The sequence below is a fragment of the Sminthopsis crassicaudata genome, chromosome 3 (assembly GCF_048593235.1).
Source record: "Sminthopsis crassicaudata isolate SCR6 chromosome 3, ASM4859323v1, whole genome shotgun sequence".
Classification (NCBI taxonomy): domain Eukaryota; kingdom Metazoa; phylum Chordata; class Mammalia; order Dasyuromorphia; family Dasyuridae; genus Sminthopsis; species Sminthopsis crassicaudata.
Window position 1 is genome coordinate 573254468 of NC_133619.1, and position 22787 is coordinate 573277254.

General features: G+C 41.4%; 1 protein-coding gene across 5 annotated transcripts; it reads right to left on the reverse strand.

Moving 5' to 3' along the window:
* Positions 1-543: 543 nt before the first annotated feature.
* Positions 544-22758, reverse strand: CNOT7 (CCR4-NOT transcription complex subunit 7). 5 transcript variants are annotated; one of them, XM_074304832.1, is made up of 7 exons: positions 22517-22758; positions 17602-17820; positions 16079-16272; positions 12478-12639; positions 8629-8773; positions 5786-5896; positions 544-2151 (listed from the first exon to the last, which is right to left on the reverse strand). In XM_074304832.1, exons 2-7 carry the CDS (start codon positions 17716-17718, stop codon positions 2023-2025), a joined length of 858 nt encoding a protein of 285 aa, XP_074160933.1. In that variant the 5' UTR covers positions 17719-17820; positions 22517-22758; the 3' UTR covers positions 544-2022. The 5 variants fall into 5 exon arrangements, with proteins under 5 accessions (XP_074160933.1, XP_074160934.1, XP_074160937.1 ...); XM_074304833.1 differs by lacking the exon at positions 22517-22758 and adding an exon at positions 22215-22376; XM_074304836.1 differs by lacking the exon at positions 22517-22758 and adding an exon at positions 18036-18269.
* Positions 22759-22787: the final 29 nt, after the last annotated feature.

Consider the following 22787-nt stretch of genomic DNA (forward strand, 5'->3'; position numbering starts at 1 on the left):
GAGCATTGAGATGGATGTGCTCTTTGTGTGTTTCTAGCTTTATTTATGTTTACAATAAAAAGTGATACGTTTTTCAAGTTAGAGTGAAATGAATTCTAACTTTGGGGTTAGTTTATTAGGTAGATGAAGCTTAGGTTATCTGGGCCTTAGTTACATTTATAAGAGAGCTCCCCGTTACATCACAGTTGTGAAAATGATTATGCTCATGTCATGTTAGACATCTGAAATTATTTCTCACTTATCAAAATGGGTTGGCAATCAATTAAAATCCACATCTAATAGGAGAACCAATCTCTGCCTTTTTAAAAAACAGAGGTAAAGAAAACCCATAAAAAATAGTTACTTGAAGACTAAAAGATATATATAAAAATATATATTCTAGTAGTAGTACTGGCAAGCACTTAGAACCATCTGGTTCTAATGCAGTTTAAAGAGCACTGGACACTAGGCATAAAAAGACCATGGATCCTTTAAGAGTTCCCTTTGTGACTTTAAGCCAGCCCTACATAAAGGCATTTGTAAAGAAGACCACCAGTCAAGTGATAGATGTAAGAAAACATTTTTGAAGCCTTTATTTACAAAAGCTTTAAAAACAAATAATACCTTCTGTTTTGCAAGTAACTTTTCTGAAGAAGGACCACCCAGTTACAGCATCGTAACTCAACAAGAAAAGAATGTTAAAGTACAAGGGAACAAGCCAATCTGGCAAACAGCTAATACGACTTGAGTTAAGTGCAGGTAACACACACACACCATGACTTGCCGTCCATCATCATTTCTGAGTAGCGTTTAAGTTACCCATTACCAAAGTCTTCCTTCACATGCTCTGGCCTGCTCACATGCTCCTGTCTACATGGCTAAGAAAGTATTTCACAGTTATTCTGTCAATATATAGAAAATATATTGCAAAGATATACACACAAAATAAACAAGCATTACACTCCTCAGGTGACTTTATTCACTCTAACTTGTCGTTTTGTTGTTTTACAACAAATCTCTTAATCATTTTTGTCTTTGTAGCAACTACAAAAGCATAATCTCGTCTCTTCTAATTTAATTTGGTATAAGACATACCTAAGGTGACTTGCTCTCTTTGGACTTACTGACTTGTGGAGTCGCCAAAACAAGGGCTCGGTAAATATGACTATCACGGGGTAAGGGTGAGGGACAGCCGAGGGGTGGGAGGGTAAAAGCGAGCGAGGAAGCGGACCAAGGCAAAGGCGCAGCCGCGCCAAGGGTGTGCTGGCAGCTCTGGCACACAGGCGGAAAGCTGCCGCAAAGCACTTCTTCAGTCCCAAAGCCCATTTGGAGACCAATCTAAAACCCACCGGGCCTGGTGAGTGGGATTCCAAAAGCCCCAGGGACAGCGAGCAGGGGCTCAACTCTCCAGGAGCCCCTCTTTTCCTTTCGGAGAGCTTTGCCAAGTCAACAATTTGCAGCACAGTAAAATAGACTCTGTTCCATGGGTCCAAAACAAGAGTGCTGTATAAAACTGGCAAATGATCAACTTTCAGGCTAACAGCAAGGAAAACCCAAACTTCTACTAAAATGGTGGATCTGAGTCACTCTAAAGTGCAAAATTGATGGTCCACAATCTCAAATAGCTAAAACTCTTGCATACTGGAAGGGACAGACATGAAACAGGGCAATAAGTTACAGTCAGTGCTTGTTAATCTGGGAACGGGGGGAAGAGGTGTGGGGTACAAACTAAGACCAACTAGATATGTTTACCAAAAGATTGAGTATGATACGGATGTTCCCCTTGGCCACACATGCTTGCTAACAGATGGATTAATTATACAGCCAAATTTAACCTGAAGACTCTTCTACTTATCAGGATCTGTGGAAGGAATGGTCATAATTAGTACTGAAAGACAAAAGAGAAAACGGTTTGAGAAGGCAGGGTAAAAAAAAGAAAAAGCCTTATTGTCTACTGTCCAAGGGATTTAACTGGAGATAAAACCTATATACAAGCACATGTGTAGCTCCAAACACCAAGGCCTGTTGTCCATCCATTTCATGTCATGACTGCTTGCTGGCTTCCTCTTCATACGCATTCCCCGTACCGTTCTGCACATAGGAGGAGCCCGAACCAAGGCCGTACAAGTGCCCACAATACTTGGCATCATCGATGTGATCTTCAAAGAACATCTGAAGGGGAATCGTGAAGAAAAGGACAGCTTAACCCAGACCTCCTCCCAACAGCCCCTCCTGTGGCAGGCTTACTCACTACTCACAGTACTGGCCAGCTGCTCGGCCTGCTGCCATCTGTGGAGCACAACCTAGCCCAAGGCTGTGGAAAACATGTTAAGGCCATGCAAGCAAACATTAGCGCCCTCAGAGCTTGGAGGCATCAAGGAGTGACAGAGAGAACCTTGGAAATGGATGACTTCTGTCCAGCAGTAAGTCTGAGCTGCACATGACCTAAGGGGGCACAAGGAAGGCTGATTTCTGATAGAAGGTTAGGTAATGTGCAAACAACACTAAGAAATAACTGTGGAGATGGCTGGGAAATCTAATTTCACCTTTGTAGGTAACTCTGCAAAGCAATTTACAAGGCTAAGTTAAATTCCCTTTTACAAAGATCTTAGATGTTTAAAGGGGTCTACATTCTACCTAATAGATTCACTTGCTCATAATCACCCAGTACTTCTGGACAAGAAAATCCATCACTCTTCTTTCACAAAATGAAATATGTTTAACACGATAGTATCTATAAAAGATTATATTGGATTGCCTGCTGTTTTGGTGAGGGGGGAAGAAAAAAATTTGTGAATCCAAAAATCTTGCAAATGAATGCTAAAAACTATCTTTACATGTAATTGAGAGGGAGAAATATTAAATTAAAAAAAAAAAAAAAAAAAGAAAGAAAGAAAGAAAATCCAACACATTTATATGTTTCCCATTCGTTCTTCAATAAGGTAAGAAAATTAAAACACCCCAATTATTGCCCAAAAATCACTAATAAAAAATTAGGAAAATGAAGCACAAAGCAATATTGAAAAGGATAGTGATGATACAAACTTAGTGGGACATTTAAAATCAAAAGCAGTATGGGGAAATGGAGAGAGCACGAGATCCAATGTCATTAGAAGACTTGTCTCCTGAGTTGGGCCTTAAGTTTCATCTTCTGCAAAACAAGGAAAGCAATATTTATTTACACTACCTACCTTCCAGGGTATGATGTAACATCAGCGTTAAGGAACGCTTTAAAAGTTTACAAGGTGCTTCATATACTATCTTGTGAGATACAGATATTCACAACCCAACTTTCCAAATGAACAAATTCAACTTAGGGGTTTAAGAAACTTGTCTTATATATACAAGAGGCAGAATTTGAATACTACTCTGATTCCAGCGTTTATTCTACTGCAAACTCAATACAAATAAAGGAATCATCATTTAACATTCTTCACTTAATTCTAAAATAAAATTTCTAAAATATAGATATATTCCTGAAAAATTAAATAGTCAAATCAGAATACATTTGGGCAGGCAGCTTCTTAGAGGAACTCTGAAGGATCTGTGGTTTCATCATTTCCTTGATGTGGATGCTTCATGGACCAGGGCAGAAGACTTTCCAAATAGTTCAAGACCATGTTTTTACAAAGTCATATTTCTGTGTATTTAGACTTGGATTTATATTCACAGTCTTCATTTTAAAATTTGCTACAGCTAGGATGCAGATCAAAGTTAGAATGCCAAAGGAATCTGAGTTCTGGTTGTGCTATGTGGTACCTCTGACTTGTACATTTTGTTCCACATCTGTTTTATTTCCACTGCCTTCTCTGCTCCTCCTCTCACATGCTACTGAAACACAGAAGCAATCTCCTCCAGATCTGTGACAGTCAACCTCACTGGTTTCTCCCTGCAGCAAGGAAATTCTTCTACAACTTCTTAATTTTCTTCTCTCAAGTCTTCGAGTCCCAATTCTTTCCACTAAGGACTTCCCCTCATATTTTACCCCACCTGCCTTCTCCCATTCTTCTGATAACCACCAAATTTCCAGTCTCCAAACAGACAACTCTTCTCTTCTCCAAGGTCAACCTTTTTACATAGAGGTAGCCTTCACACTATTCCCATTGGTCTCTTGCAGTAAAATGCTTCCTTCTTTTTCTCTCTCCAACCTCCAATTTGAATCCAAATATTCAGTAAGTACATGAACCCTTATTTTGTTCTTCTGCTGCAGGATGATAAAAATGATCTCCAACTACTTTAAACAACTCCTGCTAGATTTTGCCATCTCTGCTAGTTATTTGCCCTTTACCTCTCTTCTTTTCAGCTAAATTTCTTGAAAAACCTTCAGCATTCCATTCCTTCATATCCAGTCTTCCCATTATCTTTTAAACACTTACCAAACACTCATCCACTGTCTCCACAGTTACCAATCATTTCTCAATCGTAAAGTTTAACTATATTGAGATCACACACTACTGAGTAATCACTTCTACAGTCACAGAGAAAATTCTTGTTTGAAAGTTAAAGTTCTTCACAAGCAGATCCTTTCCTACCTTTTCAATTTTTTTCTACATTATTACCCATTCTGTAGCCCAGCCATAATGGACTACCTGCTGGTCCTCCCATGTGGCATACCATCTCCCAGTTCCATGCCTTTGCTAAGATTACAGTCAATACCTAGAATGCTCTCACTCCCCACCTCCACCTGCTACCAATGCTTCGTCCTTTAGGACACCAACACATTCTTGGACACATATCTATTTTTACGCATTTTGTCTCCATTACAAAGTGAGCTCTTGGAAGGCAGGAAATTTTCAACTCTTGGTGGGGGTGCTAAGCACAAAGGACTAAACAGGATCCCTCTTCTGCAAATGTTAATCTTAGCGAGTTGCCTCAGGGCATTGAGAGATTCCTCTGTTCCCAGGCTGTAGAATTCAAGACCAGCCCTTCATCCAACCATACACACCACTCTCCTGAACAGTAACTATAAGAAGAGCTGAGATCCGTTCTGTGCTTTATAGGTATAAAGACAGCGCAGAAAGTCCCATAAAGTGGCTAAGGCAAACATGACCCTTCCTGTGCTACTCAGACCTGAGAGGCAGGAAACTCTTCAGCCTTAGAGCTCACCCTTCCAACCAGTCCAAGTCAAAAAGAAGCTCCTCTTCCAATCTCCTGGGCTGGCTTCCTCCAGGGGAGAGAGGGGTGAGGTCAGATTGGATGACCCCCAAGGTCTCTTCCTGCTTTAATGTCCTGTAACTATTGTTCATTAAGAACAAGAATCTATCTATTAAAACCACAAGCCCAGCTTGGGGACTGTCATATCAATCAAAGAGCATGGAAACCATCAAATGGGGAGAAAAAAGCTCTAAGAATGGCTAGTTGGGCTCTAATTCCAACTCTGTCACTAAAAAGTCAAGGTCTTGATGACAAAACCCATTCACTTCTAAGCCCAAGTTTGTGCCTTCTAACATGCTTTCAGCTCAGCTGAACTGAAGATGTCATGGAAAAGGAGTTGATCCCAGAATTGGGGGGGAGGGAGGAATCCTCTACTACTGACAGCAGACAAAATACAGGAGTCAGTGGGGGGGGGGGGGGGGGCGGTGTCGGCTTTGTCTTTTCTTATTTACCTAAGGAAGGGACCAGACTAGGTTATTCTGCTATCTGAAAAAACAAATATCAAAGTCAAAAAGAGAACTCTGGAGTACCAGAACATAATCCCTGCCTCCCGTGACCTTCTTGCCCACAGGAACAATCTGCCATACAGAAGAAAGGAATCATAAATGCCCCACAAAACATAACCGAATAAAAAGCAGTGAGTTCTTCATACTTCTCTCATTTTGAAAAAGGCCATTCCTGTCAGTAATGAATCGGATCCTGCCTGGTGCTGTGGTCCTATCCGCTCCAACTCCAGCTGCTCAGCCACTTCCTGTAAGCCACCCTACAAGAAGCAGAACAGCCACTGTCACAGAGAGAAGGCGCCTTCACCACCAGTTGAAATCCCATGAAGGTGGAGGTGACAAATGGGAGAAAAATTGGGTTGCTGGTTACTGACTTACCTGCATATATTTACAAGGTATTTGGGAGGGACTTTTCCCATTATAAGGGAGTCGACAAATGACTTCTCTTGTGTTTCTGGACATGACCAATGTGGGAATTTGCTTTGTTGGACTATTTGTAATGGAGTTTTTTTCCTCAATGGGGAAAATTCATGCATAAAAATATAATCTAATTTTAACAAAATCTTTAAAAAGAAATGAGTTATTGAAATCCACCCACTATGTGGCCCAATAGCAATGACCTCCACAGCAGAATGGGATTAATGGAAAGAACACTAGACAAGGAGTAGAATCACTAACATCAAACAATGACATTCCCAGCTGTTTCTGGGCTTCATCTGTTTAATGAGGGGCTAGTACTAGACAATCTTCCTAGGGTCACATCTAACTTTCTCACTTATTCCTCTAAAGCTAGGTGGAATCAAGAGATGATCTGGATTAAGATCCATTGAAATCCATGACACAAAAAAGCACCAGGGAAGTTCTTTAGAGGAAGACCAATGAATTTGCTTATATCCATTTATTTTTCCCCTGAGCTGTACAAAGCTAATGTGCATTCAAGGCTACTATGGCATGACATAAAATGTTTTAAGAAATTGTGAGCAAAAGACAACAGGTTTTGTTTGATGGGGGAAAAAAAAAAAAGACTATGCAATAGTAAGTATGGGGGCTGCAACTTATATCCCACAAATTCCTTGGAACCCCTCCCCAGACAACTAAAACAACTGCTTCAGGCCAGAAATCATAAAGGAAGAATCTAGGGCCAACTACACCTTTCCAAACCCCAAATTCTTGCCTAGTCCAGCCTTCCTGAGGCTAAAAGTAACCACAAAAATTACGTCTCCTGAGCCCTCACAAGCACAGAACATCCCATCAAGAAACCACACAGTGACTATAGCACCCTTTCTCCTCCCTTCTTAATCCCTTCACTCTCAGAGGAGTGGGTCTCAGAATGAGGCTTTTCATGAGGTTAGCACATTATAACTGCTGTTTCTTCCATTCTCCTGTCAACAACTCTTCTCTCCCCATATTTCAAATACGGCTCTGCCCCCCACCCAATTCTCTGTTCTTTTACTTGTTTCTGGGGCAGAATTGCCCCTATGATGGAGTCGAGTTTGTAAATACTGAGTACAGGACAGCATCTGGAGCAAAGTAAGGGTTCAATAAATCCTTTCCTCCTCTTTGCCAAGGCTAAGGCCTCCACACAGAGCCTCAATACTATCCCCATCCCTATGCTTTCTCTCTTATCTTCAATTTCCCATTCCCTGTGCCACCTCCTCCCTCTGCCCTTCACAAACAATATCCACCCCCTCTTTGATCTGTCCCCTTGCATCCTTAGTTTCTGCTGCAGTCCTCACAAAGGCTGCACATGATCACCAAATCCAGGAGCCTTTTATTCTCCTCCTTGTCTGCTTGGGACACTGATGACTTCCTCCTTTTGCCTCCTATGACACTGACCACTCCTAGGTGGTTTCCTCTAACCTGATGGCTCCTTAATACATCATTCTCACTCTGGCTTTCCCTCTCATCCCTCTCAAGTGATTTCCCATCAGCCCAAATTTCCATGATTCAATATCCAACTCAACAGAGAGAACTACCATATGTACACTTCCCAACCTAATGGATTCTCAAACTCCAGGCCCATACCACCTTCTAGCTGGGCCTCTCCTTCAACTCAACAAATGTTAAAAGCTCATCTTGCCCTTCCCTCTCCCCCCAAATCCAATCAGTTGCCAAGACTTGTGGATTCTACTCTCATACCACCTTTTCTTCCTCAAGACAGGGCCTCCAGACTGTTACTGCCTCAACCAAAAACTGTCAGTAGCTTCCTGTTTGAAGAAGATTTAAACTTATTAGTTTGGTCTAATCCTGTCATGAGGGGCCCCAGGTGACTGTTCCGGCCTGACTTCCTATTCCTTCCTTCATGCATCCTGTGTCCAGCCAAAATATTTTATTTGCCATTCCCTAAACTTGTCCTCTATCTTCTCTTTCCTCCTCTATGGCTCAGTGCAGATATAAAAACGTTCTTGGCTGCTCCTCACTTCCATTCCCAATAATTTTTTCCTCCTCAAATTACCAGGTAAATGCTGACCTGTATGGAGCAACAGAACTCCTATACCCTTGAGGACTATGGTGTCTCTAAGCTCCTCATTAAATGCTGGCTTTCTTTCACCAGGTTATTTATAAAATACAGCTGCCACTCAGGCCTTGGGTGCTGCTTTACACAATTGAGTACCCATTTTTGGTCAGGATAACCAAAAAACTGCCAAAGACACTGAGAATGCTGCTCTCTCTCTTTTGTTGTTGCCATGAACCCCAATAAGAAAATATATATTCTGTTTCAGGGGGTAGTCCATGGAGCAGGTGACCACCAGTTTCCAAAAACCCTAGTCCTTAGTCCTCTACACTTATAGGTTGGGCTCCCCTAATGTCAACAGCATGTGTCTAAAAGCTCACATACACCTGGATAAGAGTAATTTATACCTATGAAGGAATGTTAGGACAATCATCTTGGGTTGGGCTTCCTTCAAAGAGCTGTGCTATGATCCCCACCTGAAGCAGCCAAAGTATCTGAGCGTAATTTCTGGACAGTGTGCCAACATTAAAACCTTACCTTGAGGTTTTTGCAGCTCTTCATGAGGTACTTAACATCATAGATGACCGGAAAGAACAATCGGAGGATCTCAAAAAAGTCCAGCTCTTCTTCAGGCAAATTAGAGTTGGTCAGGATTTTGATTAAGTATCCAAAGTCATAACCACTACAAAAGGGTCAAATACCAGAAAAAGACAAAATAAATGCCAAAGAATAAAAAGTAAACCTCTTGCAAGTCTACTTTCTACCTTCTAGGATCTGTGATGTGGTCTCTGGGACCCTCTTCCCTCCATGACTGTGGAACGTCTCTAAAAAGTGTTGACAGCAAAAAACCATCCTCCAGTGACCAATAAATGGGAAAGGTCAATTTAGTTGGGTTGGCTAGAGTTTGCAGTTCCCTAGCAGGACTTTTAACAACATATGTCATGCCATGGGGAAGCACTACTAAGAGATCACAAAAAAAATGTTTTATATTGTTATATTTGAAAACACTAGAATTGAATCCTCTTGTGGGAAGGTTCCCAAATCTGATGAAGCTTGCTGGACTACTGGCAATCCATTATGCACTCAAGGCTTTCCCATCAAGGGTTCCTTAGCAAATGCCACTTTTAACTCAAATCCCTTTGCTGCATTTCTGACTGATTCTGAGCACTGAGACAAGAGTCACTGTTCCCAAAGAAAAGGCCACTATGCTTTCAGTGAATCCCCTATTCAGCCACAACAAAACCCAAATTCAAAACTGCCTTAATGGGGGGAGGAAGGGGAGGAGAGAAAAAGGGAAGAAAAGGGTTGGGAATGATGTCAGGGAAAGCCTAACCAAGGCCAGTCCCCTTCACTGTCTTCTCCAGAATAGGAGCCATGTCTTGAGGGAACAGACTATGAAATCTTCCTATCTTCACAAAGTTATAATACCAACCAGCTCGAGGAAACACAGACCTGACATGTTAAAAAAAAAAAAAAAAAAAAAAAAACAACAACAACAACAACAACAACAAAAAACACACATCTTCTATCATCACTAACACACCTGACCTGTCAGAAACTAAAGTCTTCTTTTCCCACTGACTTGCATATTACTGTCAATGGTGTTAACAATCTTTCCTTCCAAGCCCCAAATCACTAATAAAGCCCCCTCCCTGAGGAGCCTGCCCACTTAACACATTCTCTTCTGTCAGAGTACTCTTTCTATAACCTTAATGGGTTGGTATTCAAGGAACATTTCACAAGCTGACCTCTTTATTTCAAAGATAAGCTTTTTACGTGCCATCATCCTGGTTAAACACATGAACATCCCTTTGCTCATTCACTATCTTTTCTCCTTCCCAGTCATCAAAGTCCCATTTCTCATCATAGCCAGCCTCTGAGTTTCATCTTTGCTGGTATTTTGATAACATTATCAAGAGGGCAGATAATACATCTGATGCATTCATCTACTTGGTTACTATACTATAGGAATCTTGAAGGCAGCACTAGAGAGAAAGTGTTCTTTTCCCTAGTTAGCCATCCAATACACTTTCATTCAATGATTCAGGAGATCCAAATACAGAGTACTCCTATACTATAATCTCCTAAATCTGGCATATATTATAAGGGGGGGGGGGGGAGAAGGAGTGTCCTTCCAAACAGATGCCTAGAATTACATGCAGCTGGCTTTTAGTGCTTGATTTTTGTCTGACAAGCCAAAATAACACGTCCCTCTCCTATCTATATAGTATGAGGATTTTGTCTGTATCAGTTTTTGATGAGGGGAGAGAGAGAGAGAGAAGAAATATCATCTCCTGAATTTGTTGTCCTTGGCTTTAAACTTGGCTCCTTAAATGCCATGAGTGAAGATAAAACAAATTAATATTATCTCTACAGAACCTTCCAGTTTCTCTTTTGTAGTTATATTTAAGTGACTTATCCAGAGTCACAGTAACTACCATTATAAGGATGACCTGAAATCCAGGATTCCTGCCTTTCAGACAGACTGCAGATGGACTTTGATAATCAAAACCTGACCAAGCCAAAGACTGGTGGAGATAAGAGTTGGGATGGAGGGGTGGGGGTAGGGAAAGCATTCAAAGTATATTACAGAATAATCTAAAACATGGAAATCTCCGGCAGTATTTTATTATACAGCAGCTCTTCACCAGTAGTCGAATGGGGGCTTGGCTTGAGATCTCTAGCACCAAGAAATCTTTCTGCTCCACATACTTGGCCCCCAATGGATCTGTCCCCCCCTCCCACGGGGCCCCCTTTCTTATAGATATCAGTTTCCAGCCAAAACTTTACATGATTGGCTCTAACCCTCAAGTGTTTTTTTTTCTGCTTGTTTCTTAACTCTCATATGCCCTTGAAACACATACCAGCCCCTCTCCTCTCCAGTTACATGCATGGCATCCTTCCTGCCTCAATTTCCCATGTCCATGGACAAATTTACATTACATAAAAATCACTTTATAAAGGAGTCTGTGAAAAGGCCGGCTCATGTAAGGTGAGAACAATTCTACCCATTCTCCTCTCTATTTTAGAGGCATGCCTGTATTTGGACCAAGATATGGCATCAAGACTCTGTGGGATAGGGGAGAAAATGAAAAAGGGAGTGGAGATTGTTAAAAGTACCATGAGCAAGTCCTCCCACCCCCAGCTGAATGGCCCCAAATGATATGTTTTTACTGAAGTTTAGGAGAGAGGCCTTGCTGAAACTTATTACTATCCATAACAAGCTTCTCAGTCAGGATATAGTGGTGAGGCCATTTTGGGCAAATCTGGAAGACTGAAACTTTATTTTATTTTTTAATTAAAAACAAAAAACAAAACAAACAAACAAACAAAAAAACATACTGAAGACCAGATTAATTCAGTGCTTCTTCTGACTTTCCCAAAAGACACATAATGTTCAAATGATCATCAGAAAAATTTGTCATTAGATGATGATCATGTTCAGTGAGAACTCTGAGGATCATGGAATCATTCCAAATGACTCTGCTTGCTCAAGGTAAATTGATACCAAGCAAAAGGAAAGGCATCCACCCAAATTTCCATGAATAGCCTTTTTTCTCTTTTTAAAAGAGACCAGACTCATGCAAAATTTATTCTAGAAAGCTCTTCTTTTCTGGAATGTAAAGGAAGTCACAGAATGTCTCCAACTGAAGAAAAACCCAGTCATTGGGAACAGAGTATCTTTTTCTATAGTAACAATATCATAAATAGTGGTTAGAAGCCTTTAAAAATCAATACATGGCTGAAATACAGCCAACCTGCAAATGAACCTGACCAACATTACTGTAAGGAAGAAATTCTGATGCCCAATGTACATGTTCTCTATCTCGTAGAAGCTACCAGTTTGAAAAAAGTCCAAGAAATAAGTAATGAAGAGGGCAGTGGCCTCTGATGAAGACTAACCTCTTCTATCTGAAGATACACTGAAAACCAAGTGGTCCCTGTTTTGCAGTCATATTCTCAATTGCCTTTCCTATATATATTTCAAAGTCTGGTCACCATATATTCCCTACCCCCTCCCACCCCAAATATCAAGCAAACATTTTGTTAACCAGTGCAGAATTTTTTGATTTATTTTCCCAGCACTTGGCAAAAGGACTGGCTCACAGAAAGGACTTCATAGAAGTTTTAGGTTGGCAGCTCTTCCCATAATGGAAAAACTAAATTAATTCAAAAAGAAAACAACCTTCCTTACTAGAAACTTTTTGCAGCAATATCATGAGATACTTTAAAAGATAATGTCTCAATGAATAACATGTCTGTTAATGTACTTAATATTATCTCCTTGAATAAGGTGGAAGAAAATGATAGAAACAGAGGAAAGAGACAAGAGAGGAACGAAGGGAGGGGGAGAGAATGAATCAAAATTTTCCACACTAACTTTACCTATGAAATGAAAGCCACTTGACTCCCTCACACAACACGACACCCGATGTCATGAGAAGTTCTGCAAAATATTGTGTCTCAATCCCTTCTTCCTCGTGTTTTTTAAACTGGATTCCCGAGGTTGTTAGGAGCTCTATGGAGTCCTGGGCATACATGTCCTCCCTGGAGGAGAGAAGAAAGTATTCAAAAGGAATTCTCCAAATGTGATGTTAAAATACTATAGCACTTATCAAGTACAATGTCGTGAAAGTTACAATAGTTGTCAGCTTAATGGCAATTATTCCAAAACATAAATCTTAAAAATTAAAAAAGAAAAGAACCACACATGAAAGTAATTTTTCTAGATCACAAAATCAGTTAGAAATTGCCATGTTAAAAAATCCTACGTTCATGGCATCCAGTGTTTCTGAAGTAGGAGGGTCTAGTTCAAATCTCGTCTTTCATTCTTAATACCTACGTGAGCTTAGGCAAATTACTACCCCCCCCCCTTTAAATTATGTATTTACACAGAAGCATTTTCACATTCACAGTAGAACATGAAATAACAACTATTGGCTTGCTAATCAAGGACATAATATCAACCAATAGCTTTCAAACATGTCCTTCTGATCTGTGCTTCTGCTCTCTGTCTTTTTAGAAATGATACAATAATTTTTCCTTTGCTCTCTCCAATCCTTTCACCATTGCAGAAAAAGAAAACAAAAACCTCGAGCTAATCAGTTAAGCTTCTTCCTTTCAGAAAGCATGGATAGACTGAGGCTCCATTTAAAAGAGAAAGGGAAGGGTCTCAGAGAATGCTCAGGAAGAAGGAAGTACTCCTATGGAAAACTGAAGTGAGGCTCCATTAGGGAATAAAAGATTAGGAGATAAAGACAGAAAAACCTGACCCTCTTCATTAAGGAGACTGGCCAGAACATAGATAAAATAATCAGAGCTTACAAATAGATTTGAGGAGGGACTTCAAGAGGACAATGTTAGATGTTCCAAGGAGAAAGAAGTGACTTGTAAGGCCCAGAGACACTATTGTACTGCAACCCTGTGAGGTGTGTGCTCTTAAAATCCCTGTTTTACTGTTGAGGACACAGAGGCAGACAGATGAACTGACTGGTCTAGGGTCACACAGCTAGAAAATGTCTTGAAGTGAGATTCAGGTCTTCCTAGATTCTATGGACACTGTACCAGCAGCTGCCTCTGACACTTTCAGATAGTGGCCCTTAGAAAAAATACCTAACACCTCCACATTCCTCTCAAAGATTTAAATGGCATCATCTATGGGTCAGGCATTGGATGAGATACCAGGGATAGGAAGTGAGGGCTTTTTTGCGATGAAGGAGACACGGGCACATTTAGAGGTAAGAGAGCAACCAGTACAGACAGAAAGACTGAAAATAAGTAGGAAGAGATGGGGTGGAATGGGGTCATGTGAGTAGATGGAAGGGTTTGCCTTGTGGGATCTTCAAGGTCCCTGATAAAGGTCCCAGAGTCCCTGAGGATGAGGGTGAAGGTCAATGATAGTAGGGAATACCTACTGAAAAAACCCTTTCTTCCTATCCAGAGAGGATGACTGATGAAATTAAAGGTTTCCAAGGGGGATATCGCAGTGGACATAGGACTAAACTTGGGAGCCAGGAAGAAATTAGTTCAAATCTGGCTGTGTGACACTGAGTACAAGCCACTTAACCTCTCTTCTATAAAGTGGGGCAAACAATAGTACTTCCTTCCTGGACTGTTATAATGGATGAGATAGTATAGCACAAAAACAAGTTCTTAGTATTTTATTAAGATGATTTGAAATACAGACCTGAGGTGAGATGGGAACTCAGTAAGGATGGTCACAATGTTTTCAGTAACTATGGGTCCAGATTCTCTATGGAAGGCAAATGGGGAAGTGGCTGTGGTTCGAGAAGTTTGGACAAGTAGTAGCAGGACTTCAGAAAACTCAGAGTAATCAATGACAAGTAGATGAGACTGGCTAACACAAATCTGTAAGTTGTCCCAGGTAACATAATGATCTCACATCTTCCACTAGAGCTCAGGAGCACACTAGCAAAAGGGTGATAATGAATATGGGAGGAATTCAGGGCAAGGGTCTAGAAGAGTATCAGTCAGGACAGGATGAAAGGATCAGAAGTTCAAGGAGTAGAGGCCATGGCCTGGGTAAAAAAGGAGTAAAAGAGGAAGGCTACAGTGAGAGCTTAAGAAGTCCAGGAATAGGAAGAAATAAAAGTAGAACAGCACTTTTTGTTCTAGAGAAGAATTGAAAAGTAATGAGAAGCCTTCCAACAAGTGTCTGAACAAATTGTGGTCTACAAAGTAATGGAATATTGTTAATCCAGAGAAATCTAAGAAGATTGATGAATTTTATTAATAAAGACCCAAACAGGCAGAACTAAGACAATATTTTAAAGGACCACAATATTGCAAAGTAAAACACCACTCAAAGATTCCCTCAGATCAATTTAAACAAACAAACATGTTTTAAACAACAAAGCATGCTTTTTGCCTTTAAGGAAAGGTAAAGGTAAAGAACAAGATGAGCCCAATGTTTTGATGCTTCACTTACCTGTTCTTCTCTGTTACAAAGGAAGTTTCTATTTAGGGTAAGGGTAAGAGAAGAGGAAGTCATTGAAAAGTTATAGCAATTAAAAAAAAAAAACTTTACAGTTCTCACAAAGAATATAGATATGGTTACTGTATCTTTAAGAACTTAAAGGAATGTTGAGAAAAGTAGTTTTTGTTGGCAGGTCGGAACCATGAGGTAAATACGTCTTGCTATTATGAAGTATTTTCCCCTATGGAGTCAGAGATGGAGTGTATTTTAGTTTTGATTCATGAGGAATTTTAAAAGAAAGTATATTCTAGATAGTTCCCAATGATGACTGAAGAGAGGACAAAAGAAAAAGATGTAATTTTTTTCCCCTGAGAGACTGAATTTAATTCTTATTTTGAGAAATATGAAGGAGATTCAGTATTTAAAGTAGACTGAACAGTGAAATTTATTTCTGGGAAATAAGAGGAATCATGTACTGTTTTACCGAGTGTCCTAAGTGAATTGGTTTTGAACTTTCTCATAACAGAAATATTGTAGATAGTTACTTATATCTTTATTATTAATTTTGTTAATGATTTGTATGTAACTCTTAGATTTTCATCAATTATATGATTATTTAATGTAAGAAAATAGGAATTTTAACTGATGAATGAGAACATTTTTAAAGTTTACTAAAGAGTATGAAAATATCAAAATCACACTACTGGATTACAAAAAATTCAAGATAAAATGAAATAAGAGACAAATCAAGTGACAGGTTAAAGTTGATATAAAAGTGAGGTTGGTAGATCATTCAATGCAACTGACAGTCATAACGAATCAGATAGCCTTCATGTACCTTTTTAAAATGACATGAAGGTATCTGATTCATTATGACTGTCAGTTGCATTGAATAATCTATGCTTCATTTTTAAAGTTACACTTTTTACAGAATTTTAGGATTATCAACCTGTTCAATTAGAGCCTTTTGATAAAACAAAAAATAAACAACCACCCCAACCTCTAATAACTAAAACCCAAAGCTCAGAAATATTTGTTTTTTAAACTTACGTTAAATTAAACTTGAAATTGAACTGCCATGTTGAAGTTCCTGGAGGATATTCTCCTTGCTCATTCATAAATGTTAACCCAAGCTGAATTATCTTTAGCAAGTCTACATTACATCTCAATAGTTGGTACTGATAGTCAGCATTACTTCTGAATTCTCCAATGGGTCTTGCAACCACACCTGGAAACTCGGTGTCCTATAAAATAGTTAGAAATTCATCACCTGTCAAAGAATCTCAAGTATAATGCAATTATTACTAAATTACTTAGTTTTTCCTTAAGTAAAAAAACCTAACAACCTTCACATTTTGTTTTTGTCAAATGTTAAAACTTATTAAAAATTTTAAAATAATGGAGAATTGTTTCCTTAAAAGCACAAGATAGTCATTTTAAAGGTTTGGCACACAATATCTACCAGATCAACGATTATCAAACATGTTTATACCCGAGGAAAAATCACAGTACAAGTCCCCAGAAAGGTTATGTGAAATTATGGTCATTGTACACCACAGCACCAAGAACCCAGTTCTTCCAAGAATTAGGGCTAAAGTCCAAAGCAACAACAGTTCACGGTACATTTCCAAGCTTCTGAAACAATACCTTATGTTAACATTGCTGGCTCTTCTTAAATTTTCTTTGGCTAATACAGCATTTTTCACTTTCTGAAAAGAACAGTGTAAAAAACATTCTAATCCCACTCACTCAACACTGTGGGAAATAGATCTACTTCCACTTACCTACTTCTGACTAGTGATGCAGCAAAAAGGGTTTCACTTACCAAACAGTGGGTTAAGACTTAGAGAATTAGAAAATAACGGATGACTTAAAAGTTTGCATTTGTTAAGTGGAAGAAATTAATTTAGTTTAATGCTCCTTCACCACAAATTATTCATACTCTACTCCACCGTCCAACAAAAACAACAAAAAAATCAATGTTATTTAGTACAATTCTCAATGTCTCAAGAAGGAAATGAAGACACACTACACATTCATTTAAAAATGAAAGTGCTTCACTGACAAACAGAATACAGTACTATCTTCACGCTAAAAATTACTAAGCATAGACCAAAAAAAGAGGAAAGAGGTCTCTAGCAGATTGATTCCTCAATGGAAAATTCAAAGAAAGCATCAAATAAGGTCAGAAAGCATGGTTTAGGGTCTTTGATCTATGGAAATAGCAATGAGATCAAAGAATTGTCTAAGTAATATCAGGGAAAGAAAGTTTCAAGTTATTTAGGATTCAGGTTAAGAAAAATAATAAAAACCTTTTTCTATGAGAAGAAAAGTCATTTAATCTTCAGTTAGTGAAAACAAATTTTCTTTTGCAACATAGATTGGGCTGCATTTAGTGAAAACAAAATGCAGCCCAATCTATGTTGCAATAGAAAATTTTAACATTTAAATATTTTCCCCTTTTCTACCTTTCACATCATGCACATTAAAAAAAACAAAAAACAAACCCACAACTAAACCAGCAATTTTACAAAAAAAAACAGAAATAAAAAACATACAAGTTATGAACATACCATGGCAACATAATTATACTTCCGTATAACTTGACGAATTTTCTTCATCTCGTCATCCAGGTTGCAAGCCCAAACTTCACAAATTCTTTGGCTATGATCTACAGTCGCTGCTGGCATAGTGGGAACACAAAAGGTTTAGATGCCAACAAGCATCAAAATATTACACTTGATTGAAGAGTCGTTTTATAAAATAAGTTTTCTTATCCTTTATTTTTGTACCTGAAACATTCAAAAGAAAAAGGAAATTAATAACAATTTCAATTAAGCGTGAATAAATCCTAGTCCCAAAGCAGTCTCACCCAGTAAACTTACTGAATAAATCTACTTGTAATGTCTTCTCTTCTAATCAGAAGTAACCCAGATATTCCCTGACTTGCAAAGTATACATCTCCCAACTGTACGGAATGTTCATATTCTGATAAAATTATACTAACCAGCTATGTGACCTTGAGCAAAGCAGTTAACTACTTCAAATGAAAAATGAGACAGGGCAGAAAGAGTACAAGTGAATTAGAATTACAGAATGTTCCATCTGGAAGAGAACTAAAGAAACCAGCAAATACAGAAGTTCTTCATTTTTGGTGTGATACATAGATCCTTTCTGGTAATTTGGTGAAGCCAATGGACCATATTCACAGTGTGATGTTTTTAAATCAGTGAAGGAAATGTTCAAGTTCAGTTAGAGGTTAGTGAAAATAAAGTCATCACTTCTCCCCCACCCAAGTGCACAAAACCCCCAACATCTAACCAGACCCTGACAAGGTTTCTTATCTGCCTGTCCAGGATTTTTTCCACTATACCTTTCAGTCCAAAAGCTTTTATTAAGAACTTCCAAGAAGAGGTGCTGAGCTAAGCTTTGGGGACACAAAGAAACAAAGTTCCTGTCCTCAAGTAGTACATATTCTAATGGGGAGATTAAAAAAAAAAAAAAAAACCCATACAGATAAGATAAAGATAGGATAAATGGAAAGTAATCTCAGCTGGAAGGCAGGCACCAACAGTAGAAGGTGAGAGGGGGACTGGGAAAGGGTTTTCTCCATAAAGTGGGATTAGTCTTAAGGAAGTAAGGAGGTCTTCTAAGCATGGAGGACAGCCAGTGAAAAGGCAAAAAGCCAAGGCAGGGAATGATGTGTGTAGGAAACAGCAGGCAGGCCAATGGCAGTGACAAGTGGAGCCATAGGAAGGGGTCAGACTGTAATGAACTTGGGGGAGGTGGCAGATTTGAGGTAGACCAGAAGGTTGTAAGCATGGCTGAGGCAGTGTCAGAAGATACACATGAGAGAGAGGTTTTGGAAATAGAAAATTGACAGGGCTTGAGAAAAGACTTAGGTGAAGGCGGTGTGAGCTGGGTGTTGAGGACAAGACTGAACCCTGTTTTCTAGTCTTTTCGTTCCCTCGCTGAGATTATGTTCTACTTACCAGATTCTCCATCTCTTATTTATATGGGCTTTTGTTTTTTGAATATGGGGAACTGGAGGAATCTTAGTGTCCCAGGCAGTTAATAGGGAAGCAGGGGGATTTGGAAAGATAATGGGTTTAATTCCTTCTTTCTCTATTTAAAACAAAACAAAACACCTTATTAAGCTCCCTTTTTACTTCTTTCCTTTTTAAAACTATAAAGCAAAGTGGTTTCACTTGAGAATTTTGAAGACCCTTTCTGGTGTTAACATTCTGAGAGTCACAATTAGACTAGTTCACAAGTTGAGGAAAATCATAAAATCTGGATTACATGCTAACTTGAAATGTACTAGTTTAAAAGATGGCCCCAGATAAAAAGAGGAAAGATACCAAGGGATCCAAAACATTGTCATTAAGCAGAAATATCTTAATTGAAAAAAAGTAATAAGGTACTAAGTTTGATATGATACAGAGCCCTGAGTTCAATGCCAGGCTAATTGTGTGACCTTGAGTCAGTCATCTGACCTGTTTGCTTCAGTTTTCCCATCTAAAATAGGCTTAGCACAGTGCCTGGCCCATAAATACTGGCCATTGTTAGTAACTGCTGCCCTGCTTATAAAAGTGCCATTTCCTTATTTTTTAGGGAAATAGGCAACATCTTCAACTTAACAGACACAAACTGAGTAATTAAAAGTACGACAGTACAACTAATGGGGCATCTAGGTGACAGGATAGAAAGACTGAAAGGCCTAAAGTCAGGATGACATCTCCCTGAATTCAAATCTGGCTTCATAAGCTAATTAGCTGTATGAACCTGGACAAGTCACTTAACCTATCTGCCTCAGTTTTCTTCTCTCTAAAATGAACTGGAAAAGAAAATGCCTTCCCACTCCAGGAATTTTGCCAAGAAATTCCCAAAATGAGGTCAGGAAGAATAGTAACAATTCAGTTAATTTTAGTCTTTTCTAGGTACATACTAACAAATTCAGAATCTCTTATCTAAAGAGAACCTTGGGGATTATCCAGTTTAAACATTCAGTTATTTTCATCGGGGAAACGAAGGTCCAGAGATCACCCATTTTCTTGAGCCTGTGACACTTTTCAGAAATCAGGTCTCTTAGCTCAGCTCAGCAACTAAGATACAAAAGAAAGGCCTGCTTAGAAGACATTTAGGAAGTGCTAGAGTGTGTACAGGAAATAACTCCTGGCTTCTCCTTGAAACAAAGATCATCTTTTTAACCCTTACTACTCTGAAGAACAAATTACCCAAACCTGCAATAAAGAATGCCAAGAGACAGACAGGGGCAGGGCACTCCCAAGAGAAAGTGTGCTGAGGGGCAAAAAAGATTCCAGAAAAGTAGGCCTCAGAGGGATAGCTTACATGCCCTATCACCAGGCAGGAAAGGTTCGGGCCATCTTATTCTAAGCAAACATTCACTCTTATGCACTAGTAAATAAGTTATTAGGTTCTATTGCATTAGTGGAAATACTTTGTTCACAGAGGTACTGAGCTAAAAACCCTTTTAAAAGAGGAAAAAACAACAACAACAACAATGAAACTATGCATTGAAATGATTCCATGAGTTATTGGACTTAATCTTTTTAATGAAGGTTTAAAAGAATCGCAGAATTTGAGTTGTATCTGTATTTTATCATATGCTTGTAAAAACAGGATTCTGAGAAGGGATCTGTAAGCTTCCCAGGCTGATTGCCCAAGGGGGCCGGGACACAGAAAAAGTTAAAACCCCGCTCTAGTCCAATACTACACATCCAATATATACCCGTGGAAAATGATCATTCAACTTGAGACTCAAGCTCTCAACTGTAAAGGTAATCAACCAGCTAACCTGTCAGGCCCATTTTCCTCTGGGAGAGTCCGTAATTATCAGAGGTGTTTAAAGTTTAAGAGACTTGAATTCAAATAATGCTGTTTTCCCTTTACTGATAAATATTACTTTGATGGCTCACGCTACAAGTCAAAGGGAACTTAGGTTGCCCACACAGTGGGAAGAGAATTCAGCCTAACCCGTCCCTGGCCAAGCCCTCCCTTGGGCAGAGGAGGTGACTCCGGTAGTTCCCCATTTTAGCTTTGTAATTTCTGCTGCCTTAACACGAGTAATTCACCTCCAGATTGGGGGAGACCATGGTAAGAGTAGAAGCTTTTGTAGAACCAGGAAGGCCCTCTGTTAGGCTTCATCTTTTAGTAATAAGTCCCAATGAGGTCACCCAGTTCTAGCAAACCCGAAATTAAAAGTTTAAAGTTACTCGAGTAGACATTTATTCGCTGTATATGTACAAAACTGCCCTTTTAATCTCTTTTCAGTTGGGTCCAGGTAGGGAAAAGCAAAAACAGTTCGTGCACTTCTTCCCCTAGCTCGGAGAAAGGCAGGGAGCGGACTCGGGGTTAGGTAGGCCCCCTTTCCCCCCCCAACCCTTCAGCGTCTCTCGAGCCTCAGCCCCGCCCCCCTACTCCGGCCCCAAAGCGCCGACGTGTCCCGGGCCAGCCGGGGGCGGGGGGACGGTCGAGGGTGGGGGCAGGGCTGGGCCCAGACCTGGCCCCGCCCCGACCGCATCTCGGAGGGAGGCACCACCCCTTTCGGGAAGGGCTGGGTGGGAGGCAAGAGAAGAGAAGCTCGAAGAAGGTTCGGGAAGGAAGGCGGGAGGGAGGGCAGAGGGAGCGGAGGGGGAGGGGAAGGCTCGGGCACACCCACCTCCGCCCCCGCCCGCGCCCAAGGGGAGGAGGCGGCGGCGGCCGCCCCGGAGCCAACAGTCATAAATAACCCCCCGCGCCGGCCCCAAGCCCCAACCCCAGGACAAGGACAAGGCCAAGGACGAGGCCGGGAGAAGCCGCCCCCGCCCCCGCCGCGCGCTCCCTCCCTCCGCACGTGCCCGCGCTCGCCCCTCCCGGGCTTCCTCCTCCTCCCGCCTCTTTCCCCCCCCCACCCCCCGGAAGAGAGAGGAAGGAAGCGGTTCCGTCCATCGTCCCTTTTGCCGGCGCGAAAACTAAGGTGGAGCCGGGCGAAAGGGGGGAGCCCCGATTCCCACCCAGGCCTCCCCTCCCCCACCGCAGCCTGATACGCCCGCCTCCGCGCGGTTGGGGGAGGGGAGGCGGCGCTAGCCGGGACCGCCCTGCCCACGTGGGCCCCGAGGAAGGCTTCCCGGAGGAGGAGACCACCTGCCGGCCGGTCCCCACGAGTCTGTGGTCGGAGCTGTACCTGAGCGGGGGTGCCCTGGACCGCGGGCCCGACCAGTGGCCATCCAGCCTCCGCTTGCATACCTCCAGAGACGAGGGGCTCACCTCCCGGCCTGGCCGCCCTCCGCGCCGGGCCCAGGCCCGCAGTACAAAGCCCTGACGTCATCGGCGCGCGCCCCCTGCCCTCTCGGCTCGCTCCCGGGCCCGACGCGCGCCCCCGCGCCCCTCCCCCGCTCTTCGTGCCCGCGCCCTCCCCCCCCTCTGCCGCGCCCCTCCCCCACCCCGCCCCGCGTGCTCGCGCGCCGCGACCCCGAGCGCGAGGACCTCCGCTGGTGCCGATGCGGTCGTCGTGCTCCTTCGCCTCGTCCTCGCCATAGAGTCAAGCCTCAGCGGCGGCCCCATAGACGCCTCTCGCCGGCCCGGGAGAAGGGGGCGCGGGAGCCGCGCGGCGCCACCTCTCCTCACAAGTCCGGCGAGGCGCTGCACGATGACGTCATCCCGCAGCGTGCAGCGCGATCCCGTAGCGCAGAGCACGTACGACGCATTCGCGTACGACACGCACCGCGGCTCATCTTTCGGGCTTGCACGCACGAGG

Bases quoted from the DNA above. Each gene is read 5' to 3' on its own strand.
- CNOT7 (XM_074304832.1), bottom strand. From the start codon at position 17,718: ATGCCAGCAGCGACTGTAGATCATAGCCAAAGAATTTGTGAAGTTTGG. The intron at 5,897-8,628 runs GTAAGGTTTTAA...TGCTTCTTGTAG, and splicing joins AGAGCTGCAAAAACCTCAAG to GGTGGCTTACAGGAAGTGGC. The intron at 2,152-5,785 runs GTATGAAGAACT...ATTCCCCTTCAG, and splicing joins CCTTTTTCAAAATGAGAGAA to ATGTTCTTTGAAGATCACAT.